This window comes from Taurulus bubalis (assembly GCF_910589615.1).
Source record: "Taurulus bubalis genome assembly, chromosome: 9".
NCBI lineage: Eukaryota > Metazoa > Chordata > Actinopteri > Perciformes > Cottidae > Taurulus > Taurulus bubalis.
In genome coordinates, this window is record NC_136597.1 from 14734830 (window position 1) to 14762636 (window position 27807).

The 27807-nt window shown below is 42.6% G+C and overlaps 2 protein-coding genes across 2 annotated transcripts in view; both read right to left on the reverse strand.

Annotated features, from left to right (window-relative positions):
• The window catches only part of ptprq (protein tyrosine phosphatase receptor type Q), a gene marked incomplete at its 5' end in the record, with an annotated part of 36324 nt that extends 35631 nt beyond the window's left edge, over nt 1-693 (reverse strand). The window contains 3 exons of the mRNA XM_079224022.1: nt 51-195; nt 282-407; nt 649-693. Coding sequence (XP_079080148.1) covers nt 51-195; nt 282-407; nt 649-693 — 316 coding nt within the window. The remainder of the gene's footprint in view (nt 1-50; nt 196-281; nt 408-648) is intronic.
• A 1601-nt stretch (nt 694-2294) lies between these two features.
• The window catches only part of otogl (otogelin-like), a gene marked incomplete at both ends in the record, with an annotated part of 28025 nt that continues 2512 nt past the window's right edge, over nt 2295-27807 (reverse strand). Inside the window, 56 exons of the mRNA XM_079223317.1 lie at nt 2295-2495; nt 2595-2674; nt 3999-4070; nt 4874-4919; nt 5259-5378; nt 5452-5556; nt 5661-5839; nt 6061-6124; nt 6231-6271; nt 6434-6538; nt 6624-6725; nt 6877-6984; nt 7101-7205; nt 7483-7695; nt 7823-8008; nt 8095-8236; nt 8550-8767; nt 9006-9195; nt 9281-9373; nt 9499-9522; nt 9602-9744; nt 9874-10051; nt 10724-10824; nt 10885-10972; nt 11071-11234; nt 11493-11591; nt 11673-11752; nt 11840-11957; nt 12056-12334; nt 12417-12596; nt 12730-12756; nt 12956-13112; nt 15798-15914; nt 16119-16238; nt 16387-16533; nt 16687-16821; nt 17712-17850; nt 18029-18136; nt 18754-18919; nt 19141-19184; nt 19427-19501; nt 19645-19813; nt 20122-20331; nt 21235-21359; nt 21493-21670; nt 22211-22337; nt 22443-22588; nt 22675-22721; nt 23465-23573; nt 23656-23781; nt 23892-23998; nt 24199-24305; nt 24578-24702; nt 25284-25489; nt 25697-25818; nt 27452-27606. Of these exons, the coding sequence (XP_079079443.1) occupies nt 2295-2495; nt 2595-2674; nt 3999-4070; nt 4874-4919; nt 5259-5378; nt 5452-5556; nt 5661-5839; nt 6061-6124; nt 6231-6271; nt 6434-6538; nt 6624-6725; nt 6877-6984; nt 7101-7205; nt 7483-7695; nt 7823-8008; nt 8095-8236; nt 8550-8767; nt 9006-9195; nt 9281-9373; nt 9499-9522; nt 9602-9744; nt 9874-10051; nt 10724-10824; nt 10885-10972; nt 11071-11234; nt 11493-11591; nt 11673-11752; nt 11840-11957; nt 12056-12334; nt 12417-12596; nt 12730-12756; nt 12956-13112; nt 15798-15914; nt 16119-16238; nt 16387-16533; nt 16687-16821; nt 17712-17850; nt 18029-18136; nt 18754-18919; nt 19141-19184; nt 19427-19501; nt 19645-19813; nt 20122-20331; nt 21235-21359; nt 21493-21670; nt 22211-22337; nt 22443-22588; nt 22675-22721; nt 23465-23573; nt 23656-23781; nt 23892-23998; nt 24199-24305; nt 24578-24702; nt 25284-25489; nt 25697-25818; nt 27452-27606 (7118 nt within the window). The remainder of the gene's footprint in view (nt 2496-2594; nt 2675-3998; nt 4071-4873; nt 4920-5258; nt 5379-5451; nt 5557-5660; nt 5840-6060; nt 6125-6230; nt 6272-6433; nt 6539-6623; nt 6726-6876; nt 6985-7100; nt 7206-7482; nt 7696-7822; nt 8009-8094; nt 8237-8549; nt 8768-9005; nt 9196-9280; nt 9374-9498; nt 9523-9601; nt 9745-9873; nt 10052-10723; nt 10825-10884; nt 10973-11070; nt 11235-11492; nt 11592-11672; nt 11753-11839; nt 11958-12055; nt 12335-12416; nt 12597-12729; nt 12757-12955; nt 13113-15797; nt 15915-16118; nt 16239-16386; nt 16534-16686; nt 16822-17711; nt 17851-18028; nt 18137-18753; nt 18920-19140; nt 19185-19426; nt 19502-19644; nt 19814-20121; nt 20332-21234; nt 21360-21492; nt 21671-22210; nt 22338-22442; nt 22589-22674; nt 22722-23464; nt 23574-23655; nt 23782-23891; nt 23999-24198; nt 24306-24577; nt 24703-25283; nt 25490-25696; nt 25819-27451; nt 27607-27807) is intronic.

Below are 27807 nucleotides of genomic sequence, written 5' to 3' on the forward strand. Positions count from 1 at the left end.
GTTATTTGTCTACATCAGGAAAGTGTTATTCAGAGTTCACAGACACTCACTGAAGGGAAAAGGCTTTGCCTCAAGAGTAGTATCATTTCTGCTGGCTGTCAGTGAGATGGTATATCCTTGTGGATCCTCAACCAATCGTAATGAAATTGTGCAGTCAGGGGAGCATTTTGAACGATCGATGGGCTCCACATACACCTGCAGTTACCATTCATTTAGTTATACACAATAAATAAACTCAAACAAATGAAACTGAACCCAAGGAAGCATGCCATTGTACTGACCAGCTGGTTACTTGCAGTCCTGCAGGTGACTTTGTAGGCATCTGAATCTTTTGTGGATGGGAAGGACTGAAATACAACTTCAACCTCAACAGGGTCTAACTGCTGTTCACAGGTCAGCAAGGCAACCTGAAGAGGAGGAAAGTCACATATGTCACAGGAGACAGAGCCGACAGTCTAATGCTAGCTAGCCAGTGGCATTGATCCACAACTGAATGACACAAATGCACTAAACATGCAGGCAGAGCCAGCTATGTAAACAAAGCACAGATAAACAACACACACAATATCGAATTCCTCAATTCAGCACCTTTAAATACAACTACAATAGACCTAGGAAGATACATAAGCATGATGGATATTCTCTTACCTGGCATAAACTAGCAAGCAACCACAGACGCGCTGTTGCACCCATTGGAAGCGTCACTCCATCTCATTGAGCAGACCTTCCAGCAGTCACTGATCCAGCTGGTTGCGAACTCTGACACGGCGAGAAAGTGCGGGTCCTGGTTGAGCTGTCCGACACTGGGAGGCTCGTAAATAAACCGTACCCTTCCCAACACATCAGCTGTAACTTTTTAAGAGTGGAAAAGTCGTGTATCACATGTTCATACTAGTTGTGTTAAATCGTGGGGAAATCTCAACTTGCTTTCATTTCAGTTTTACGCAGAGCCTGGAATTTGAATTTAGCGCGCACTCAGAGTCAGAGTTCAATGGCTGTTTCCTCCGAGAAGTAAACCCTTATGTGAAGGAGGAGATGGTCTCTGGGTGTGTATGGAGGAGGGAGAGAGAGAGAGAGAGAGAGAGAGAGAGAGAGAGAGAGAGAGAAGGAGTGTAGGAGTTCAACCCAATTTGTTCTGGCTCTTTGTTGGGATAAGAGCAGTACACCATGGCAACCATGGGCACATGGCCACTCCAGAGCTGGGCTCCTGAGGAGAGGAGAAGTGGGGATGAAGGGATGTGGGGCGTTCTGAGGGGAAAGGAGAGGGATGAGAGACATGTGGTGGGGCTTTTGTGGTAAATTGAGATATGCTCAGCGGGCAAAGCCACCAGCTCCATGTCTCTGGATGACCAACAGTCAGCAAGTCAGTCACAGCAGACAAGTCTAAGATTTTGTTTTCTTAACCTCTAAAATAAGCATAGGCTCCAAACTGGTCATAACAAAGTTCAGTGGTGAGAATGGTTTGGCTAGGACGTGGGGTGTGGTGTGGTATGAGAGCTGGGCCATGTGGAATGACAAGAATGTGAAAGGGGGACGTGATTGACAGACAGGGAGCTGAGTCTACTGAGGGGTTCTGTTATGAAGAGGAGACTCCCACACAGCAATAAACTCTCAGAGGAGAAGCACAAACACATGTCAGCACTACAAATGCTGAATCAGGATGAGTGTGAGTTTAATAAGATTTGAGTACGAGAAACTCCAACGTGTGTTTGAAAGGGACACATTGCAGTTCATGAGGTCAGCCATTCTTGCAATAATTCAGACAAAGTCACTGTTAAATCTTTTATTTCACCTACTTAAAAATACAGAAACTACAAAAGCCCAAAGGTCACTTTAAACTTTTCTCAGGAAAAAAGCTTTGCACAACACTCATTTGGACAAAAGGCTAAATTTAAACCATGTACAGTATTTAAACCCAACAGCGGATATGAAAAATGCAACAACTTCTGTGTCAACAGAATATCAATTGTTAATATACAGAAGAATAAGAGTCTAATGACATCGTACCACCACCTGAAAGCACTAGATAGCTGACTGGGTTGGCACAGCAGCTCTACCAGAAAATAAAGACTAATGTGCAGACAAAAATACTTGAAATCAATCTCAATCTTACACCAGTTATTTTTAATATCTTTAAGTTTCAACTACAACTCCAAATACAATGAAACATGGCTGTTGTTCATGCTTGTTCATCAGTACTGTAAAAATCGAATTTATCCCACTATTCATACATTCTCTTCATTTGTTATGCTCTCATTCATTTTTCTGCCTGGACTCTTTTTAAAAAACATGTTTTAGTTCCACTGGCAGGAACAGTCCAGAGGCTCTTGAAAGTTGTACTCCACGACTGTGGCATTGCGGGAGCAGTAAAGTGTGACGGAGCGGGTTTGCAGTCCACTCTCGCGGCAGCACTTACAGAACCGGGCGTGACTGTTGATGTTAAAGTTGAATATGGTGGCAGACGGGCATTTCCCATCACAAGAATAGACTGTTACCTGTAAGAGGAGGGAGACAGGAGGATGACAAGAGGAGTTAAACATATATATATATATATATATATAATAATGATAATTTAATTGTCTCTCTTCTCTCACCGGTGCGTTGCTCCTGCAGTCATCTTTTCGAATGGTAGTTCGAATGGCCACACGTTTGCAAGTCTTACCATCCTCCTTACCTACACACATGTTCACACAGACATGAGATGCATACACAGAGTAACACTCAGAAAGAAGGATAATTGACATTAAAAGCAGACAACATGCGGATGCAAGTTCATACATAAATAAATGCACACACACACAATGGTAAACACACATACTCATATGCTCACGCAGAAACAAACTCTTTGATGGTTTTACTGCAGACATCTGTCACTCATACAAACCCGAGAGCCCTATTGAGCTGGTGTGTTTGTTGCCCAGCAGTAGGAGCTTGCTTTGATTGACAGTTTGGTGACGGGTGGGGCACAGTTCTCACAGCAGAGATCGGTCTCTCTTATTGTCTACGAACCTGAACTTAACCTTACTTTTAAGCTAATCAAAGCTCATCAAAAGGATTATGTGCAGGGCTGGAATGTAGGAAAAATGAGCTTCGGCTTTTTCCTTTATGAATAAATGTGTAACACTAGAGCTTATTTTGTTTCACAATTGGTTCGACACTTGATTTAATAAAGCCTTCTCTCTTATACTTAACATTGCATATTGTCTGCTGGATGGTTTGTACTATTAATTTGATTATTGCAAGGTTAGATATTGTTAGTGTTCAGGCTGCACAATTAATCAAATATTAATCGTAGCTCATAGAAAACTCCGCTACATATCAAATGAAGCACTTCCTAAACTAAAAGAGGTTTTGGCTTCACTGTTGTCGAGCTGTAATGTTGCTACGCACTCACCTGAAAAAAAAGCAGCATGTAAAAAACTAAATGTTGATGCTGCAGTTTAAAAGAGTAATATACTGTGTATTACTTGTTGTGCCTGTCTGCTCCCTGTTCTATTATAAAACAGCAGATGGGCAAAACAATGCACTGAATTCAGTGAAAGAAGAACAACCTCATTTGATGCAAAAATGTGTACATTAGCAGAAATAATGCACAGCATGAAAGCGAAAGCAGTGCTCTGTTTATTAAAATGTGAAAGTTCTTCGTTGTATTTGCAATCTCTGTATATAGTGACAGCATGTCACAGTTACATTACCTCCAAGCAACTCACAACTGAATGAATAACTAATGAATAATTGTGTGATATAATCGTGATCTCAATATTGTTAAGCTAACCCTTAAATAATCGTGATTATCATTACGGTATAATCGTGCAGCCTTAGTTCATGTTAGTGTGTTTTGGGGGTTAACCAGTGAGAGGAAGAAAATTAAAAGACAGGACAATAAATTAGGCAATAGACTCACATTCACACAAAGCTTGAAATTGCAAGTGAATGAGTCACTGAGGGCCAGGATGCCAAATAATCATTGTAAGTGGGACAGTGGAAAGTAGTGGTACCTGTGTCACAGTTAGTACTACCAGTGGGGGTTACGGGATTAACGGTAAACGGTAAAACACCCAGTCCAGAACCTGGGAGCATCGTCAGGATCGCAGCCGCCGGGTTCAAAGAACGTCATGAGAACACACACAAGGTTACGTTTGGTTCAGAAAACACAGTTCAGCGTAACACACAAACACATACAGGAGGGAATCAGTGCAGCTGGCATGCACATGAAATTCACTTCTTTTGTGGGCCACACTGGGCAGCCAGCCCAAAGAGCAGCTCAGCAGGGCAAACTCTAACCCCTGCACCATCTTGCATCCTCATTAGTAAAACGCTCACCCTGGAGCACCCTGATTGGCCAAACTGCAAGGTCGCTGCAAAAGCGGGCAAGCGGGCGAGGCTGCAATGCCGAATCCACAGAGGAGAGAAAAATGTCACCACTGCAGATTTATTAAAGCTGCAATACACACAATTTAGAAATGTCTCATTACTCAATATCATTTTGTAAAGCGGACATGAAGAACAGTTTACACGTCATCATCTTGAAAGCACAAGTTCAGGAAGTTGTATATTGACTTAGTAATCATAATAAATGCTGTCATATTTCATCATACTATTTAATATATTAATAATTTTCACCAAATATTCCTTCTGTCTAAGCTGTGCTGGCTCTTGAATATGTCAACAGAAGATTTGGGGACACACTAGGAAAGCGAGGGATTGTGGGAAATGTAGTGAAAGACCAACAAATGGGTTTATCTCCACCGTCTACAACAGGCCACACCCAACCACTCAGCCAATAAGCCCATCCACTGCCAGGCAACAAGGCGCTCACCACTTTGACAGCTCAAAGCATTACCAGAAGCATCAAATAAATTTGGAGACTCACATGTCCTGCAGCAACCGTCCACATAGCTCTGAACCACACCACCATTCTGTAAGAAGAGAGTAAAATGAGAAAAAAAACAGAGTTAATGATGGGAAACACAATTTAGTCAAAAAACTATACATATTACGGGTGCACCAATCAATTAGCCTCCAGTCATAATTGACAGATACAAGTTGAAAGTTGATATATAAATATTGATCCATCAAAACAAAATGATTGTGAGCAGGGAATGAAAGATAATAACTAAGCCGTAATGTTTATTTTTGACAACTATAATTGTGCACTAGACTAGACCGACTTTACCTGAAACTGAATGTAAAAAAAACAAGTAGCTTCAAGAGTTTCACCTTAAATTCAGTGTAATAGTAGATGTAGAGGTTCTGACCTGAGTACACTCTGTTTCATTGAAAGGCGGACAAATCACCCCAGAGGCAAGTATAACTGCTCCCACTGCTGTTTCCATGCAGTCGTAACGTGTACAGTTCTCCACCCAGGAACTCCCTGCCTGCACACACAATCAGAATCAGCACTGCTCAAAAAGTGGAACATTGAGCACATGTGGATGTATTTGTCCTTACAGCAAAAAGCTCTGCTGTCCCGTTTTCATTGTTGAAAGTACAGGAGACATTTTTACAGGAGCCGCAGCACACCTGAGGGTCCGAAGACGTTACGTACACCTGGTGCTAAAAAGATGAGCCGAATGCATAAATGAAGGATTAGTACAAGACGCATCAGGGAAGACAAGTAGACGAGGCATGTGCTAAATGTTGTAGCTGTGGACACATACAGGCCCACATTTTTGGGAACAGTTGACGGAGGTTATTTCCATGGCGTAGAAGCCAGAATCTGGATCTTTGTGATGCAGGCAGTGAACAGCGTAACACATATCTCCTTCAAAGTACTGAACCAGAGACTGGCCTGGGCCCAGTACTGTTACCCCTTGGAAAAGACACACCTCTCCTTTCTCTGTACACGCACACAAAAACATAGGATAAATAATCATACCAGACCTGAAGTGACAAATACAATTTTTTTCCCAGGGTTAATATGAAGGGAGCCTGGAACTTGAGCAGTGTGAGGCAGTAGATGAAACTATGTCAACAGCATGTCAATTGTCACACTAGTGTCAGGTGTGTGTGTGTGTATGTGTGTGTGTGTGTGTGTTTTCCTGCTTGCGTTACACGTACGGCATGTATGCTGAAGACAGCCACAGTTGGTGATACTGTCTGGAACCTCGACCAGCACTTCCCCCTGAGAGAAAAACATTGCTGACTTGACTAAATTTGCTCACTTTTTCTTCCTTCAAGCAAAGACCTGATTAGACAGTGACTTGGGATGCAGCTTTTTGCTGACTTACCACCTGACAGATGGGGAGAGCGCTGTCCTCACATAGGCATTCTGGGAGTGACAGAGAGAAAGTTAAAGAGCGAGGTGGCGTGAAGTTTATGCAAATACGTGACAGGCATAACAACTTCTTAGATTAATCCAATGATCACCTTAACACACACCAGCAACCAATAGGGTGTGTAAATGTGTATGTGAGTGTTTTTGAGTGTGTACCGCAGTGGTGCTGCATGCAGCAATGCCCAGGGACGGCAGTTTGAACCAAAGAGAGACCAGGTGCACAGGTCACAGATGATTCAGGGCACAGGTTGACATCACACACTGCAACACATGGGAGAAAGTACAATCATGACTTTGAAGACACAGACACAAAAACCCACACATGCAAACACACTCAAACACTTACCGCAATGGTACTGTGGACAGCAGCTGTTGGTTGTGTTCAGATCCACAGCCAGCATTTCTCCATGTGAGCAACTTGGAATGGGTTCAATACATGACTCACACACTGCTCAGACAGAAAAACAAACAATAAATTCAGTTTTGTTGCTGTAATTGATGGAGGTGCCAACGATTGAGACAAAGCAGATGGCCAACCTCCTGCCAAAGACTTCCGATTTTCGATTTAGACTGACCTGGGAACCACAATTAAAACTTACCACAAAGGTAAGAGTAGCAGCAGGATTTTGCCCCCCTGACCTCCACTAGGAACTGGTCTTCCCTGCAGTTGGGGGCAGACACAGGAGGGCATGCCATGGGGTCACACTCTGAGAAAGACCAGTCACAGCAAAGTGTTCAGGCCAAATATCCCATCAGACAAAGGGTTTACAGCATGTCTAAAAACTCTGTTGTAAAAAGTGGAGCAATTAAAGTTTGTTTTCACCACATCTGTACTCGGGGCAGCAGGACAGAGCACTGTAACCAATCACTAGTCTGTTCCCATTATCACAAGGTGGAGCTTCGCTGTTACAGATGGTCATGTTGCACTCTGACAAGTTGTGAAGGAGTAAAACAAGACAAGGAGAAACAATTATTTAATGGGTCATATATGTTCACTGAAATGTTGTGATTTTTGGTCTCTAAAATTAGAAGTATTTGCAGATATTGGTTTGCTATACAATAGGTGAACCGTCATCAGTAACATAATATTACTATACAGGGTAAGACTTAAGGGCAAAACCAAGGGAAAATATTACAATATCCAGAAGTTTGTATTTGGATCAGATGTTTTGCTTGGCATAGAAGAACTTCATCTTTAAACTCACCACAGATCTTCTTTGGGCAGCAGGCTCCTTCTTGCAACACATCCAGCACGTACTCTCCCTCCCTCTCACACAGTGGTGTCAGGACGGAGTTGCAGTCTGGCTCGACAGCCACCACAGAGCCATTCTCCATACACTTGTACAGACAGCAGCTGCGGGCAGAGCCATTCCACACCTCGCCCGGGGCCCGGGGGTTACCCTCATTATCTGTGCACACTGGATATATCCAGGGAAATATAAAACCAAGTAAATACACACTCTATAGGAGTAATATACAGTCCCAAATAAATGTTCTAACAGTGCCGTTTCCATCACAAAGTCATGTAAATACTCTGTCACTCACCACAGCGATCCTCAGTTACACAGTAAGGGGAGTCAGCGCGGTGCAGAATGGTTCCACTGCGGCACACACACTCCTCTCTGATGAAGGAGCAGGTGGTCTCCTCGTAGTACTCTCTGTTCAGACAGGTGCGGCTGGCACAGGTGCTCACACATGGCTGATACTCCTTACCAGGGGGGCACCGCAATGCTACAGGATGACAGTTACTTAGCAATGCATGAGCATATGAGAGACAAGAATGAGTACATCTGCGTTCGTGTGTGTTATTTCCTTACGGCAGAAGTTGTGTCGTCTCCAGCTGATGCAAACTTGATGTGTGTAGCAGACCGCCACATACGCCGCCAGAAAGTCACATTGGTGATCCTTGTAGTGCAGGTCCCCCGCCCACATAATGTCACAGAACTGCTCTGGAGGAACCTGAAAACACACAACAAGGCCAAAGTCATAAAGGGCCTTAAGAAATTATAATTTTAAAATCAATCTGTTGATTTTCTTTTTTAGATCACAAATGTAGTCTTTAAAGGGCAATACAAATTGCACACAATGATGTTATCAAATAGTTTGTTTGATCCACCCAACAGTTCAAAACCCAAAGACGTTAAAAATAGAGACAAATCCTCAAATGTTAAATGCTGGAACCAGAGAATGTCAATCAGTCCACTTACTGGAGTCATGACAAAGTAACTAAACATGATCAAGCTTGTAAATGCTGTGTGTATACTGGAACTACCTTGCTGTGACAAGGCATGAAGGCTCTCTGGCGGAGCATGGAGAGGCAGGTGGAGCAGTCCTCAATGGTGCAGTTGTCTCCGACTCTGCGTGTGTGTTCTGTTTCATCGGTTGTCTGAACTCTCCAAGCCTGAAGGAAGAGCATCATGTCTCCCACTTCTCGGACCACTGTACCATTGGGCAGCTTCAGGTCATCTTCTGGGTTCCCATCACAACAACCTGACATAATGTGCAGACATATGTTTGGTTTAAGTGTGTGTGATATATTTCTGCTTTGTCAAAAGTTGGTGATTAAACAAAATGGCTCTCAACATCTCAAATTGTCCTATTCAATAATGACTCAAGTCAAAGTGATGCTGCTGTTTGGACATTAAGTCTGTAGGTGCTGATAGAAGGCACTTAGATGAATGAGGCTGCTGCTGATGTAGTCAAAGCTGGAGTGTTTATGGGGACTCACCACAAAGGCCTCGAGTGGGCACAGAGGCATTGTAAAGAGGAATGTACTGCAGCACCATGATGCCAGTGCTGTGATACCATTGTATGCTGACCCCGCCAGGTGTGTGGATCAGGTACATGCTCCCTGTGTCTTCCACATAAAGAGATTGACGGGAAAAGGGAAGTCTGACAGGTCTGTAGTTCACTGTCACCTAGAGACAGACAAGCACACAATAACCACATTATTTGCGTGAGATAAGTTGAACTCTTGGTAGTATATTAGGTTTAGAGACTCACCTTGCGATCCAGTCGGTTGATAATGATTCTGTAGGAGGAGGTAGTAATGTTCAGCTTCCTAAAACACAGACCAGATGTTCCACCTGTAGGACTCTGTAGGAAAGTGAAATATGAGAATGTAATGATACAATATAATAACTATTAATTGAATAACAGCTTTTGATTTTAATGCAAACACAATTGTAGGGAATGACAGGGGGAGAAGAGAATGTACTCACAGTTCGTCTGATGGAGTTTACACTCTACAAAGAAAAGAAAACATTTCACAAAAGAGTTCGAAGATGTCTTATGATACAATACATATTTTATTCTGGGCGTCACCTGGCTGGTAGGACATTTCTCCACGGTGCCAATAATAGTCTCCATGGGCAGGTTAACCAGGATGTAGGAGCCGTTATCATACAAGGCCACATTGTTGCCATCAAATGTGATGACACGCAGGTCTGACATCACAGTGCAGCGACCTGGCAAAAGCAAATTGTCTCAGTACAATCAACCACAGATAATTTCAGTAAACAATGGATTCTAATCGCTATACCGGCCTATTACTGAATTACAGGGACAATCAGTTTTTTAACATAAACCAAATGTACAGGGGCACTGCCACAGAGGACAGCAGGCGTCTGTGTTGATGAGGATGGGCAGGCCCAGCAGACTGCACTGGGGCTGAGTGCTGTTGTAGCGACAGTGTAGAGAGGAGTTGTGAAGCAGCAGCTCCCCATTAAAACAGATGAACTCGACACACTCATCGATGCGGTAGGAGTACGGAGGCTGTGGGGACAACAACACACATTATGTTTACATGTCACAGCACTCCTTCATAGCCATCTGCAGACTTTTTCCTTCCACCCAATATTATACAGGAGTGCCTACCTGTAAATACATAAAGGTTATGGATTAATACATGTTCATAGAGCAATAATGTGCTCATTGATAATCCAAAAAAGTTCACAGTATAATGCTTATGCTAATACCTCTAAAAGTAAAAAGTCCTTTTTTCGCTGAGTCGTTATTAACATTATTGATGATTTGATTTAACTGCTTCAGTTTCAAGGTCCTGATATTGTTCATGCTGGCTCACTGTCCCACTGTCATTACTTACTGGGACACTTAACATTAAACAGAACAGAGCCATCGTTAATTTTATTACTGACACCTGTGCTTTCACTACTATGACAAGTCAAAATTTCTGCTGTGAAAAATGCCTATAGATACCGGAATAATCACCTGAAATCACTGTAAGTAAAGCAATTAATGTAAGGCATCAATTACATAATTAACTGTCCCATCAATTTCAATACACAAATGCATCTTCAAAGTATAACACTTACTGTGCAGGGAGTAGTGGGCAAGAGGAGAGGATGTGTGGTTGATGGCTCCTCTGTTACAGAAGAGGTGTCAGGACTTGTGATTATTTCTGTGGATAACGGCTCAGTGGTGGACTCGATGGTTGTAGAAAACAGTGCTGAGGTTGTCACAATAACTGTTGATGCGTCTGTTGAGGTTGTGGTCTCCATTGTGATGGTTGTGTCCACAGATGTAGGCTGAGGAGTGGCCGAAATTGTAGTGGTGGTTTCAGGGACAGAAGTGATGGAAGTTGTGACTGCTGCAGTGGCTGGTGGCTGTGTGGAGGTGGAAGTTAGAGGAGGTGGAGTGGAAGTTACTGGGGATGTTGGCGATGGTGTGGTAATGCTGGTTGAGATGAGAATGGAGGGCGAGGTGGTGGGAGAAAGAGTAGTCGGGGATTGAGGAGAAGCAGTTGTGGTGATCGTAGTAGCCTCAGTGGGTACAATGGAGGGAGTTGCTGTGGTGGTGGTGGTGGTGGTGGTGGTCACCCCTGTGGTTACAGTAGTTTGAGTGGGGGTCATCTCAGTGGTGCTGAGAGTGGTTGTCTCTGGCCGGGTTGAGGGAGTGAGAGTGGTAGAAACAATAGTGGTGGGAGGAGCAGGAGGAGCTAGAGACGGAGACGGGGTAAGTGGAGTGGTGACACGCTCAGTGGCTGATGTCGTACTGGAAATAGTGGGAGTTGTGGTGGTTGTTGTGGGCCTGACAGTAGTGGAGGAGGTAGTCGTTGCTCTGGTAGTGGAAGTGGTGGTTGTGGTAGTGGACATAGTGGTGGTTGTGGTTCTAGGCCTTGTGGTAGTGGTGGTTGTGGTTCTAGGCCTTGTGGTAGTGGTGGTTGTGGTTCTAGGCCTTGCGGTAGTAGTAGTACTAGTAGTTGTAGTGGTTGTAGTTGTTGATGGTGCTGCAGTAGTTCTGTTGGACCTCGTCACATATGCAAAGGGTGTCGGAGTTGGGGGAAGGGACACACCTGATAGAAATGATTAATATTGAAGTAAATATTTTGTATTGATTTAAAAATCCTAATAATGAATGTATCAGCTGTACTCACAGTCTTCTGCGTAGACACATCTTCTGGTGACTTCATCAAGGACCATGTTCTTGGGACAACGTGGAAAGCAGCCTTCCACACTGCAACATACACAAACTTAGCACCCATGCTAAGCATTGATAATGTTGGTTATATAATGTGTGCTTATAATAAACCAAGCCTCTTACGGAGGCAGGAACTGGCAGCGGGTGGCATCTGGGTCACTGCACGTGTGGATGCAAGGGCTAGCACAGGCCTGGTAGTGCCACTCACACATCATACGGTAAGGAATCACATAAGTACTCTCTGCCAAAAGGAGAGGAAAAACACCTGATTAATTAGTTTTTTGTGTTTATGTAAACACACATGTGTTTGTATGTTGGGTACATGCATGCGTTTCTGACCCTCCAGTGTGAAGCTGCCGCTGGCTTTGAAGGCCTCTGAGGAGTCGTATCTTTGAGCTTGTGAAGCAGTGCGTGTCAGTGTCAGAAAGATGCCAGGTTGGCCGACAAGCTCGAACGAGGTGTGACCTGGCAGAAACAGTCCCTGGTGCTGGATAAAAGAGGCCCTGTGACTAAACTCCGGCCCTCGACTCCAGCGCTCCAACTGAAGACGGCTGCGTCCTGACACGACAAGGAAATAGTTTGGTCTCTCTGCAGACTCTAGTGACACCACAGGGACACCTGTGAAAACAAGCGGATGGAGGTTAATTCACCCACAAAGCAAAGAGTAGTAGTGTGTAATTGTGTGAATGTGGATGCTCACGAGATGTTCTGTCCTTTTGCAAGCCTGCTGTGATCATGAAGTTGAACAGTAAGCCTGGGGCAGGCAACTGCCCTGGTCTCTCTCTCACCAGAGGAAACACTGAGCTGCTGGTTCGATTCACTCCAAACATGGTGTCATTATAAACAGCACTCACCAAGGAAAATGGGCCATCACCTAGCTCTACAGGGAAGCGAGAAAAAGAGAGAGGACCTATATGTAGTAAAAATCTAGCAGGGAATCACAGAGTGTAAGGTTTGACATGACAATCATGACAATAGCTCTCTGAAAACAACTAACCCTCACTCGTACGTACCTTGATTATAGTATTCACAATCGTAGGCTAAAAGAAAACAAGACAGTTCAGAAGTTAAAAAACATTTCAACAGTTTGCGGTAATATGTGAATGAGATAAAAAAAAGCAAAATATTGGTGTTTGCAAAGAGGGACTGGCGAAAGTGGGTCAAAGAGGTAAGCAGGGGTCACATCTCTGACCGAAGTACAATAAGCGTGTGTGTGGGTGTGTGTGGGTGTGTACTCACGACAGACAGAGGGCGATCTCCAGTGTATTGTGACCCCCTGTTGACAGCATTTGTGTGCATATACAGCAATGGACGTACAGAGACACTCACAGTCTCCCCCACGGTTACAATTGCAAGTGTCTGTCAGGCAGTTCCTATAGAACCAGGCTACATCCACCTGGAGGGTACGCACAACGTCATTTCAGGGTCACAAACAAACACACACATTTACATGCAAACAAACACACGATCATAAAATGAACCAGGCGAATGTCGCTGGGGGACACTGTTCAGGGGGTGAGTAGTTTTCAATTATTCAGACAGGGAAGGAGTGATGAGATATCAGGACAAAGGAATGTGGGTCAACCTCTGGTGCAGAGGGGATCAGATGAGCTCTATGACACACAGACAAAATGCAAAGTGAACTGGCCCTCTGTGTTTTTGACAAGGGCTACTGCGATGCACAAAAACAGCACCCTTAATCCCATCAAAACTTTGATATGTATTATTACTGACCCTTTTTGATGTGAGCACAGATATTGATTAGGTAGGGCGCTGCAACCTGAGTCTAGCATCAGGCTTGCAATTTAATACAGCCCTGTTATTAAAAAGCTTCTCTGGAGTAATTCAGACTCTTTGTTATTTTCTATACTGGTTATGAACAATCCAAAAAAACATTCTGTATCAATACAATTGCTGAAATGTGGTCAGTATGATACAATTTAGATTAACTCCATCAATTACCATCAATACTGATGTATTTTCATTCCGATATTTGTTCTATGTAACCTTGCTTGCTACTGTGACAAACAAATCCCCCCTTGGGATGAATAAAGTATACATCTATCTATCTAAACAACAATAGTTACTGGAAGCGTATCCGTTTTTACAGCATGTGTCAATTTCCCTACACCTATACAGCAAGGGGACTGAATTGTGTTCTCTCTCTTGTACAGTACAATTTCTTTCTTTTCTTACTTTATTTCTGTCAGACCGTGAATCTCCCTTGTTCATGAGTTATTGGCTTCCAAACATGTCCTGCCATGCAGATTATACAAACCAGACAAACTGAATGCGTCTTTCTCAAGAATGCAAGCTTTATAACTTGGATGGGTGCTTTTCACTCCAATTATGAAGTGGATAAAACTCCAACAAAGCCACTAACTTATAGATGTTTGGATATCTTCATTGGCATTTTTAAATATTACTTCCCTTACTTCTGTTTTGAAAAGAAATCTGAACAGCTCGAGGGAATGTGACTTCTCTTGTCTGAGAGCAAAAGAAAAACTCAGAATGTGTCACCTAACCATGAACTTATGGAATAAAGCTGCGTCATTGCAGCTCCTACCCGTCAGATCTATTTATATGTGTGAAACTGTTTTCTACAATGACCCAAGGAAAATTAACAAATTCGCCCCGGTAAAGTGCCAGAGAAGTAAAAAAAACAAGGCCATATTTCTCATTATGCTCTAAACCAGGGATTCCCAAAGTGTGGTGCCTCTAGGGGGTGCGCGAGAGGAAAAATGTAATGGTGGTCTAATGGTGTAATAATTAATATTCAACATATTTAAAAAAAAATTAAGTAGGATTTTTTAATTACAAAAATTCCCTTTGTAAGATTTACATTTAAAATTAAAAACGTACAATTTAATAAATAGATGCTTTTACGTACACACTAGCTAGCCTAGCTTGTGCACCTAACGTCATTTCATTCATTCAGCAACATCCATGAAAATATGTTAAACTGGCTGAAATCGGGGAAGCTGTCAGGTGGGACATATGAAGCTATCAGTAATAAAAGAGGAGAGGGACAGAGAGAGAGTGAGGAACCGGAGGCGAGAGAAACGGAGAGGTGCGTTGGGGAGAGACTGGGGAGAAGAAATCGACGGGGAGTCGGAGACGGAGGAGACCGAGAAGGAGGAAGGGATATCACAGACAAACCGGGAGCACAGAGGCCCATCGCGGAGTCAAGGCGAAAAAAGAGGAAACGAGAGTAAGCATCAGACTGGGAAAAAAAAGAGGAAATATGATGACAATTATCTGGGTCTGGGCTTCACTTGGATTGGCAATGCAGATTGCCCGAAGCCACAGTGCGTGTTGTGCAGTGAGGTTCTGGCTAACAGTTGTCTGAAGCCTCTTATTTGCACCGCCACCTGAACACCAAGCATGCCAGTGCAAGTCAGAAGCCCCTTACATTTTTTAGATCAAAATTGGAAGAGTCAGAAAAACAGCCAAAAACAATTGCAGTCTCATTCATGTGTTGGGTCTACACAAAACGCACTCCGGTCTCCATGGGATGCTACAGGATTCACTTACTCACTGGTATTTATTAACACGGTGCAAACGTTGTTTTCCACAATGTTTTCATGTGTGATGTGTCTGTTTCTCACTGAGAAGGGACTAATGCTTAAAACAGTGCCATGACAATACTTACGAGCGGAAGTATGAACAATAAACTATCAATAATCATATTATGTAGAAAACACATTAAATGCATCACACGTAAGAACAAAGGAATTGTAAAAGAAATATGCATGGTTACGTCTTACATGTCCAATATGGTAAAGTAAGTCTGGGTGTCCCAGTGTTATCTTATGAGGTGTACCTTTTACATACTGTATATACATAGCTCCATCTGCTGGCCACATAGAGAAAAACAACACTGTTATAAAACGTTTAAGTGTGTGCGTGTCTGTCTGTCTGTGTTGCTTTGCTTCTGATGTGATATTTAAGGAGGAGCGTGTTCACTGGGATCAGTTAAGAGTTGTTCCCATAACCCCTCACCAACCCTTACTCCAATGCTGCATGCAAGATAACCTTTTTATGTTTGTGTGTATGTGTGCATCAGTTCAATGGCACTCACCACGTTGTGACAGGGTGCAAAGACATCGCTGTAGAGGAGAGCACACTCCCTCTTGGCGTACGGCTGTCTGCCTAAGTCGCCTTCACACGGTCGCTCAATTACATAGTCACTTTCACACTAAAACACACAAAACACACACACGGAAGGTGATTGAGTGTCTGATTACTCTTAAATATCACAGTGGACTCGAGGGAGACACATAAATTACTGGAGCAACAGAGAGCTAGAGAGGAGTGAAAGAGTGAGTGGTGGGAGAAGACAGAAAGAGGAAAGAGGCTAAGGAGAGAATCAATGAAGTGGAGGAGCTGGGCTTACTCCTACCTGTCCCAGTGCCCAGCTATCTCCAAAGGTCTGTGCATTATTGACTTCCATGTGGCTGGAGGTGGTCATATCGTTCACTGTCACACTGTCAAAATTTCCACACAGCCCACTGAGAAGGCCCTACATGAGAAAGGAAAATGAGAAAGACACTGAGTCGTGTGTTCAAAATCCTTTCATAATAACAGTCTATAATACACACTAAATATATATACACTATATCCCAAAGAATACAAAAAAATCTTTTGCAAATTCTACTCCTGGTCCAGACCTTCCACTGGGGTCCGACTCTGATGTGAACAGTAGTCTTGCGGTCCCAGAGGATGGTGAGGTCCTGATTTGAGAAGTGAACCACAGTGTAGTAGCCGGCTTTCAAAAGCTCAAACTCTGATCCTCGACCGACAACAGTGGACGGGCTCTAAGACAAGACAAAAAAATTAAATTGATATTAGCAGAATTTACTCGATTTGTATTGATATATTTAATTTACATATTTGTTAGAGGAAAAGAGACACAGTTATATAAATGGATTTGTAAAGAGAGGGTGTGACTGTGTGGGTATATTCCATACAGGGCTGCCAGAGTTGTCGGTGAAGTAGATCTTGGTAAGTCCCACGTGGATGACCAGTATTTTCATGCACACAATGCCGCTCTCATAGCAGTCCTTGTTTTGGGCAACAATGGACACCTCGGTTTCTCCTGAACTCTGGTGAGTGGGAAAGACAAAATATTACTCTTTTGGAGGGAAGTCTCGTCAGCTCATCTCTGTCCTGAGAACACAATTCAGTGTTTCCATATGTTTGTTCACCATTTCCCTTTTACTTAAGAAACAGCCAGAAACCCTATATCTGAATACCACGTGATAGATTCAAACTTGAAATTTGATTCTACCTTTTCGGGAATCAGTGTCATTCTGGATACATGAGGGGTGACAAGAAGAGGAAGCACCTCTCGGCAATTAAGACACAACTCTGACCTGCTTCCCCATTATTTTCAGGTCTGCACGGTTGCCGGCAGCCTGTTAGGTCTGAATTGGAATGTCTGTTCTGCTAATTCTAATTCTATATCCCTGGGAGCGCAGGAGTCCTGGGGTTTGAAGTGAACACAGGTCTCTTTGTGTCACTACAGCTTTGAGCATCGGCTGCTAGCATTACCGTGGTGCAAACCCAGCAACAGACGCGCACACGCGCGCACACGCGCACACACACACACACACACACACACACACACACACACACACACACACACACACACACACACACACACACACACACACACACACACTTTAATCTGCTCTAATTAAAAAACCCTCTCTGTCCCAAGGTAACAAGCTTGGATCGTCTTTCCCTGATCCAACCCTGGCCAGGAAACATGGAGGATGCTCCTGCTTTGCACTTAAAGACACACTATCTCTCACACAGACTTCTCTGACACAATCTAACACAAGCCCTCTTTCACCACCTGATTAGCATTCCAGTGCCCAAACTGAATCTATAAATTTGCCAGTTAAATTAAGTAATTTTACATATTTTTACTTTCATTTGCACATGTAACACTGTACTTACAGAGATCTACACACACAATGAATCTACTCACTTTAAGCAAGTAGACCTGACAGTCAGAGTAATAGTCATACTCGAGGCCATCGAAGGTGTGGTAGTGTCTGTCGCTGTAGACAGTACACACAGCTGGACATGGTGAGTAGCTGCAGTTAAAATAGCCATGGTGACACACACTGAGGAGACGGACAGGCAGATGCACATGAGAAGAGGAACGAGAAACCCATGGGGTACAATTTGTTGGGGTACAACTTGCAGAATTACACATAGTAAATGCAGTAAAACATGAATTTGCTTTGTCTGTTTCTCCATCTATGGGAAAATACAAACGGGGAGTGCAGTAAAGGTGTGTACCATTTGTAACAAGGTGTTTCCACAGTTTCTCCAGGCAGGTATTCAAGGCCCAGCCAGGCACAAGGGCAGTTCTCTGGATAGTAACACTTGCTATGATGCAGCACCAGCCTTCAGAGGTAAAACATAACTCAGGTAGGAGGTACACAACATGCAAACACCTGATTTAAAACCCATACTGCACTAAGTTAGTTATGTGAGTAAAACCTACTGTAGGTGTGGAAAGTAAAAAAGGAAACCTTCCACTGTGTGTAGTCAAGTTGCCCTTGATGAAGGCTTTCAATTTGAAACTGACACAAGCAGACAGGACGGTACACACTTTTCTTGAATAAATACACCATGAAAAGACAAAACCTGTGGTTTTGCTCATTGATTACAGATGACTACTGACTAGCTTCAAGGCAGCCGCTGGTTTCAGTTGCTTTCATCACAGCATGAAATCCACTTAGAGACCTGATTTAGTGTTTTGTAATCCATTACAATTAACATTCAGCTTCCTTAAGTATTTTTTACAGTATATAAATGATCACTTGAATAAAGCACTGATCTCAAGCATGTTTTACACAATCTGCAAGTAGATGTTTATTCTGAAATGAACAGAAAGACGAAATTCCCAGAAAGGTAATAACTCAAAACATTTAGTACTTTTTGCAGAGTGAACTGGTAAAATCACTTTTATCGTCTTTGTAATAGACAAGAATATTGGAAGGCAGCAGATGCGTATTTACCCAGAAGGGCAGACACAGCCAGGGATGCATGGTGTGCTGGGAGGGCAGGTGAGGTTCAACATCAGGTTACGGCAGGTCGGTGCACAGGCCACGCCTCCTCTCTGCTCGCTGCAGCTGTGGTACACTTTACCCTCTGGACACTCTCCGACCTCTACACTATCGGGCTCTTCGTGCATACACGGAAACACACACACACACACACGCGAAGAATATCAATGCCCCAGTCGCCTTAAACATCAAACACAACAGCCAGTCATGGGAAACAAGCTACAAGCACAGACATAAGGCTCTTGATTTCAGCAAGAGGGACACAGCCTGAAACAGCACTTTGTTGTTGGAAAGAACGAGAGCAGGAACTTAAGGGAGGGGGGAGTGCGGAGAGGTTACCTTTTTCCTCTGGCACACACTCCATCTTCCCATTTCTGCACAGGCTGATCGAGAAGACAGGAAGGGAGAGAAAAAGAGGTGAGTGTTTAGGAAAGAGAGTAATGGTATCAAACACAAGATTAGCTTAAGAGCTCTACGTCTCATTTGACAATCACTTAAGCTTTTATCGCTTTCTCAGATGTATTAGACAGACAGTGTGTGTGAGGATGTTACACTGTGTGCGATCAGCAGAGCAGCCAAAGTGAGTTTCCCTTCTCAGTGAAGGTTAAGGCCAGCAGTGACTCACCAGGGGCCAGAGGCGCTGAAGGTCACCTCCCCTGGCTGTGACACACCACCCATGGAGTAACAGTGACACTGGGACCTGAGGAGAAACTTGTGACTTCATTCTAATTGCATTAACAAAGGATGAGGCTTTCTCAGTTGGTGTTTGCATTTATGTGTGATCCAGCCAAATAGAAATTGATGACCGTAATTAGGATGATATATGAGGTGGCAAAGTCTTACAATTGCACACAGCGCTGGCGCACATCGTCATGGTAACTGCCATTTGGACAGCCACACCCCTCGGCACAGTCTTCGGGGTTGCACGTCTCCGTGATAGACAGAGTACGACAGAAACGCCCACAAGACGACGCACAAGAGTGGTACTGCATGCCTCCAAGACACACCACTCCTGTGTAAACACACACACACACACACACACACACACACACACACACACACACACACACACACACACACACACATATTGTATATACTGTACCCCTAAAGCGATTGTGTTTTTACTCTATGTGTACTGTGTCAATCAAAAACAGCAATTACAATGATAGACAATAAACATTTTCTGATTCTAAAACAAACACAAATACTCAATCCACAGATATAGCACCATTTAAATATGTGACCATTTTGGCTAATACATTTAAAAGTATTTGTAAAAACAACACAGTATGAATAAAAGCAAATCAGATAAATACTCACCACATTCAGAGACGTGTGATCTGAAATTAACGTTGACTCCGTGTTTGGAGCAGAGGTACGCGTAGTGAGCCAGTGCTGTGCACAAACAGCTGCTTCCACAACGACAGGCCTGGTAGCGGCACTGCTGCTCGTAGATGTTTGGACTGATGTAGCCATGACATGGGGCAAACACACTCCCCAGCAGCACCTCACACTGGGATGCATAGAATACTAGAATATATACACACACAAACACACAAAACCATGTAACGCATTTCAAATTCTGGTCTGAACAAACAATGATAGCCTTCCTCTTGTGCACTATATGCATCGCATGACGCGGAACCTTTATTAATTGAAAACTAGATGTAACGTTAGGTCAAGCTGAATATAACAACAATATTTCTACAACATCTATAATAATGGCAGAAAACTCGGCCACAGCATGTCCTAAAAGCAAGCGATACGCTACGTCATGTAAATAAACCATGTACCTATCAGCTGCACGCTCAAGATCATACTGGAGACATAACCACTTAAAAGATGGGTGAGTAGTACTTACTTGCTATCTTTCAATGTTTGTACTTTTTAATCAGTAAACACACATTTTTCACATCAGGAAATGACATAAAATATAAACAACAGCAAGTAGGAAACTCTCCCTCCAGCCAGCTGGAACCTTATTCAAGTTTTTGTTGTGAAGAGAGGTATTGTACCGATAACTTCTCATTTCAACTTCAAGAATCAGTCGTTCCTCATCCATAGGGGGCTTTCAAATCAAGCAACAGGAATAAATAGAAACAGACCATTCAACAAAAGTACAGCGAGCTGCGCAATGCTGTACCATGGACATACTGCGCAATAATAGATATTTCAAGAGTTCGAACCTATGTGTCATTTTCGGCTGATTTTGACAGCCCTATCACAATCATATTTAGGATGTTCATATGTACAGTGTAGTCTGTAGAGCTGATGACATTTATCCTCGTCATGTGAGGTATTCTGTAGCTTGTTTAATGTCAGGCCACCCTTTCCATTTCAAGCCTTTCAATTTTCTTAATAGCAAATCAACATAAAAACAGCAAGTACAAAAGAATAAGAAGAAAGAATAAAAGCAGATGACATCATTATTACCATGGTGCTGGTTCATCTCACATGGGTCTATGATGGGCAGGTTGACTGGCGCCACACAAGCAGAAGAAACCTTCCAAGCATTGGCATGAAGCTGAGGTGTGCCCTCTATCATTCCTGCTGGTGACCTACACACACACACACACACACACACACACACACACACACACACACACACACACACACACACACACACACACACACACAGTCAGGTATAGTTATATTTTAACATTGATCTATAAGTGGGAAGTACTTGCTTACAGGAAGTCATCTCGTAGATTTCCATTGAAGATTCCACAAAGGCCCAGCGTCTGTCCACGCCACTGGCTGTCCAGCTGCAGATAGACCCGCCCTCCTCGACCATCATAATGCACCCTCAGACCAATCCCTGCCTTCAACTGTGTAAACACAGAGGTCAGCCTCTGCACTTCCAATGCATCTATGTAACGAGAAACAAACAAACATCAAAAGCCATGATCAAAGATGAAATTACTGGAAAAGAAGGCAAGTTTAATCATTACATTACATTACATTTAGCTGACGCCTTTATCCAAAACCATGAGTACAAACTCAGAACAACAAGAATCAATAAAGTTAAATGACAAAGTGCTATCAGTAAGTGCCATTTAAGTGCTACTAAAGTGCTACTACGGTGCTACTACGGTGCTACTTTCCTTATTCAAGGTGTAGTCGAAAAATATGTGTTTTTAGTTTGCGACGGAAGATGTAGAGACTTTCTGCTGTTCTGATGTCAATCGGGGGCTCATTCCACCATTGAGGAGCCAGGACAGCAAATAGTCGTGACTTTTTTGAGTGTTTAGCTCGCAGTGACAGAGCTACAAGCCGATTGGCAGAAGCCGAGCGGAGTGAACGAGCTGTGGTGTATGGTAATCATCTTTTTATTACAGTACAAAGAGGAATTATTTCAGAGTAATCTGACTGCATTTGATATATAACATGCAGCTTTTGTGATTCCTACCATCAACATAGGGCAGGACAGGCACCGGGTTAACACCAATTATCACCTCCCCCTCTCTGGTCAAAGTGATCTGTCGACTCACATCTTCATCCAACACCACTGTCACTGACTGAATACACATCTGCTGCTGTAGATGCACAGATCACACAGACAGCCGGTTATATCTATGTAGAAAGAAAACTGCATGGTTGGTGAGTGTGTGTGTGTGTGTGCAGGTAACCATGCACGTTACCTCTGCACAGGTAGTGTATTGCAGAGTGACGGTGAATCTGCTGTTGCTGCGGCTCTTTGCCAGGACGTATTGACAAGACCCCGGCTGGAGAAACATCCTACCGTCAAATGTTGTCACAAACACGTCACCTACCACCGAACACTCGGCTAAGAAGGGAGAAGAGGTACAGTAATATATCTGAATTCACTGTTTCACCTCCAGTGACTGACCTGTTCTGAAAATGTAAACTCACCTGTGCAGTTGTTCTCAGTGCAGTTCCACACTCCTCCCATGCACACACTAGCAAAGAACATACAGTAGGTTAGCAGCACATTGGCAAGGCTATAGCAGATACATCAGACCGGCACATAAGGGTAATTCGAAAAAAGTCAAGGTAGCGCCACTTTTTAGGGAAGAGAAAACCAGAGATCCTATAGATGTGAATGCATATTTGACGTGTTTTGATTGTAATTTGTGTTTGTATGCATTTATTTCTTGTTAAACTAGTCGAATAATAATTGTGCAACCTTGCCTCAATCTGAGCATTCGCAATACCTCAATAAATGTAAAGTTAATCGCTGTCATGCCCCTTCAGACTTCCCCCTCCATGTTGATCAAAGACCACACACAGTGGCCGGATATTGCTTATCTGGACATCACCAGGTGTTGTTAGGCTACATGTAATTTTTTTTCTGGAAGTAACCAACCTGTTAATAGCGGGCCATCTGTTTGATCAAGGCGAGGCTGACACAAGACTTTTATTCAGAAATATTTGCAGCACAGTGTTGTGTGAGATGCATTGACTTGCACAGGTCCATAAATTAATAGAGTATCGGCTTTTAATTGTGGATTATTATCATTGTTTACAAATGAGCACATTCTTAACCATTTTCTGTCTAAAATAATATGAATAACATCGATAATGAAATTAAATTAATCATGGCCATTATGAAAGACAAACTTTATGTAGAAAAGGGGCTGGCAGCAGCAGCAGCCGCAGCACTAACGGTGTGTGTGTGGATACCACACATGACCAAACTTACCAAACACTACATCCCTGTTGAAGCACATGTCCTTGTAAATATGAAGTGCCATGGTAAACACATGGACACTGAGAGACAGGAATACATGTTCCATTTTGTAGGATAAGACCTGTGAAAAAGAAGATTGAAAAGTCAAGCGTAATTTTAGAGATCAATCAACTAACATTATTTAAGAGTAAAAAAGTAGATACCATCAGGGCAGTAGCAGCCATCTAGACAATGCAAGTTGGTTCCTAGACACTCTTTCTCAAATGTACAGGTGGGTGGACAACAACTGATACAGTCTCTATAGACAAAGCTCTCCTCACAGCCATCATCTGCATACAAATACAAACAGTTTCAGAAAAATGACAGATTACAGAGCATAAGCATGGAATACATGTTGACCTAATAAAACAATATACGTGGAGCCGCAGTCGTCACTTACTACAAGAAGGGAAGCTGTCTCTCCACTCTCTTACTGGATATCCAACATGTGAGCAGGCTCGTGTGTACTCAACCAAAGCGCGGCAAAACGTTTCGTCGTCATCAGATCTAAAAATAAAAAGAGGGGAAAAAAAAACAAACTATATATGAATTGTTTTTGGGAAATCTCATTTATTTTATTTGAAAAGTGTCTACAACTGAAGCCTGTACTGTAGCTAATGATGGAAGGTTAATTCTGTAACTGGGCTTACACTGATAACAACAAAGGAATTACAGGCTGAAGAAAAAGTAAAAAGGTTTTGACTTACACACAAAGGTCAGACATACAGCTGGCCACAAAGGGATTTGGGTCAATGTTTTCATGGCACGACAGAAATGGGAAGAAGAGAAGTGCACTGCATTTCTCCATGGCATCCTGCACACATTCACAATAAATACAGTACGGTATGGATATAATGCACATAATACAATATACAGAGAAGTAACGCAATATGAACACTGCTGCAGTCCTTTAACTCACAAGGACCGTCCTCTTAACACATCAGCAGAGATATCAATTGCACTTTAGTAGTTGTATTTTCTGCCAAGCAATAACAATATGTACATGGTATACCATGCTGACATACAATTGACTGAGTATATGCCAATAGTAATACTGGTTTGAGAGAAAGTGTGTGTGGTTCTTACATCCATATCTGACTCAGAGTGGCAGGGCCCATTGAAGTCAAGGTCTACTGAGGGACAGGCTCTCTCGTGAGGCAGGTCCACTGCCCAGCTGTTTGCAAACACTGCAGGTTCATCAGTCCGAATGCCTAAAACACACAGCCAACACCGGTATGTTTACACATTCGCCATACAAGCACCAAGAAACAGATACATTAATGGTTAAGCACATACACGGGGTAAAGATACTGTACAGTTGAGGCACAATTCAAACATGGACACAATTATTTATCTTTCTATATTATCATCAAACATATTTACATTCAACGTAAAATTGTGTTTTCTGTATTAATCCAATAAAATACTAATGAGATTGAGCATTAGGAGGAAATGTGATAACATTGTGTTTGTAAATGTGCCATGTCTATTGTAGCTTTATAGTCGGAGCCTTTCCACTTGTTTACTCTCTTTCTCTCAGTTCATCCTCGTGCTAGTGGACAGCTCTTTGCTCAAACAAGTAGGGGACTGCAGTTCATATTACTGGTCATTTGAGGAAGAATTTGTGCTCCTTCCAGCCATTCAAACACAAACTATCAGTTCTCCCCTATCCTTCCACTCTGTTCTCCCACCGCGCCTATAATTGGCCAGAATCAGTGTTGAGTGTATAATAATAATAATTGAGGTGAGTGGGTGCTGAGAGAAGGGATAAGCGGATGGGGGCCGGTCTTACCACGGGGAGTGGTGAGGTCATCGCCAGCAAGATGGTTGAAGTTCCCACATAGGCCACAAGGGCGCCCCTGGTGCTCCTCACTCATCTTCAGGTAGACGCCCGAGCCTCCATCCCAAGCCAAAGAGAAGCCAAACACACTCTTCACCAGCAGGTAATCGGCCAGTCGCTCAATAAACACACCCCCAACAGTGTGAGGCAGACTTAACCTGACATTTCAGAGACAGAAATGTCAAGAGAGTGACAGAGAATGCAAGCTTTTTGAAAATCATGCTCATAATGGTGGGTGTTGATGGGGCGGTGAGTCACTGAGTTGTTTTTCCATTTCTGTTATTACAGTTTTGTATCAAGATGTTTTTAATTGAAGACTTTTTCTTACTACAATGGAAGCAACACACACACACACACACGCACACCTGCGGCCTCCCTGATGGACCTGATATCCAGAGATGTGGATCTCTTCCTCATTTGGGAAGAACAGACTGAGAGCTCTTGGGCATGAATGCACACTTTCATCACACACTCTGCTGTTGTGGACCTGAGAAGACAAGAAAAAGAAGAAAGGGTCACAGGGGGAAAAGGATGGAAATGTATTACTGTATCAAGGATTAGCCACGGCCTGTAACCCAAGCAAGCATTCTAAAAAACAGTCACCTGTCTGTTAATGATGCCAACCAACTGCCACAAATGGCTGTTGTGATATACCCTATTAATTACTGCAACAACTTAATTGACTTATGCTATAACTATCTAACAATGTATGAGAGAGGATGCAAGGCATAGACAGAGTTAGAAACACTTTGGGAGCTTATTTTTGAAATACCTTAATCAGCAATGTTACAAAAGTTTGATGTTATCCCAATTATTTGTCAGCTTAAAGGATAAAATTGGTAAAACCCTCTATTTCAAAAGAGATTAGAAACAACAATTAGTCGGTTAGTTAATCTGTTTAAAATGACCTCAAAAAGCGTTGTAGTTATTAGCAAATATTACTCAAACCGGAGGATATAGTGCATTTGTTGGGGACTCCAAATAAACCACAGTGCCCATTTCTATGATAGTAAAGAAACATGTCACCAAGTTCAACAGTGTGGCTTACTAACGTGTTTTTGGAAAACAATGTACTTAAATTCGGTTTTGACTAAACAATACTTAGTAGAATCGATTTATTGATAGTTTTGGTCTTTTCATGGAATTTATAGGCAACAAAAACAGAGGATATCACCAGACTTATCATTTAAACGAGGTCTGGAGAAGTCCGCTTTTAAAGATGTAGTTCGGATGTTTAGAGTGTTTTGAAGCACCTCACACAGGGGTTGTGTGAGGTGCTTCAAAACACTCTCAACATCCGAACTACTTGTCTATAGTCAGGATATTTTCTACAGTAGATGGCGGTTGGCACACCGTCAGTTTGAAGAAGCAGACAGGAGTGCCAGGACGGGAGCAAAGAAAGGTACTGCTGTGGATGGATGCAGCAGCAAAACATAATTTAGAAACCTAAAATAAAGACCCACCTATTACAAAATCAATATCACTTCAAATTCTAAGATAGAGTGGTGAAAATATCCTAAACATAGCGAACACTTTAACGAATATTGTTTTTTTTAAGTTGGCTGTTCTTTTAGGTGTCTAAAATATGTTTTGTTATGCCTGTCCACAGCAGTATATTGCTTTGCTCTCATGTTTCTACAAACTGGGTGCATGACGAGCACCATCTACAGTAAGTAACACACTGACTATGGATATGCACCTCATACAACCCCCATGAAGAACACCATAACTGTCCATTTAATATGAGTTTTAAATGCAACATGAGGTGGTCTTCTGTTCCCAAATTTAAACTGCAAAATTATGTAATAAGTCAAGAGGATTTAGACACAGACAATTTAAAACTAACAACAGGAATATGATAATAACACCTTAGACAGGGTTGATAATAACTGCTAATGGGCATGCTGCCCAATGTTATATAACACATATCTAAGTCCCGTTTGTTCACGGATTTTGTTTGGTGAAAGTAGTTTCATACCACTGAATTTTAGCTTCTTATTGGGATTTCTGTAAGCATGGTGATATTGTAAAAAAAAATAAAAAAAAACACCCTGTATAAATACGGAGGTTAAATTCTGGTTAAATATTTCATTGGATAATTTCGATCTGTCTGCTCTTACCCACACCGTGTACTGTGGTGCAGCTGTGTGGCAGTCCTGGGCCAGAATATAAGAGCAGGTTCCAGGGAAGTAGAAGTATATTCCATCAAATGTTTCATAGTGGTGCTGACCCCACGACCTGCAGATCCCGTCTCTATCCTGGCCCTCGTTAGGTACTGAGAGGAAAATTGTCAATTCACTCAGACATTCATACATTCAGTTTCATGTGGTCATGCAAATATGTTTTTGTCAAACTAAGAGGGTAAGTCAGACAGCCTATCTTTTTTTAATCATCTTCATATCTTTCATCATCTGTGATTTCATTAAACTTATCAGTGCAAAATGAATACTCAAATAAAACAACTCTTTGTTGCAGG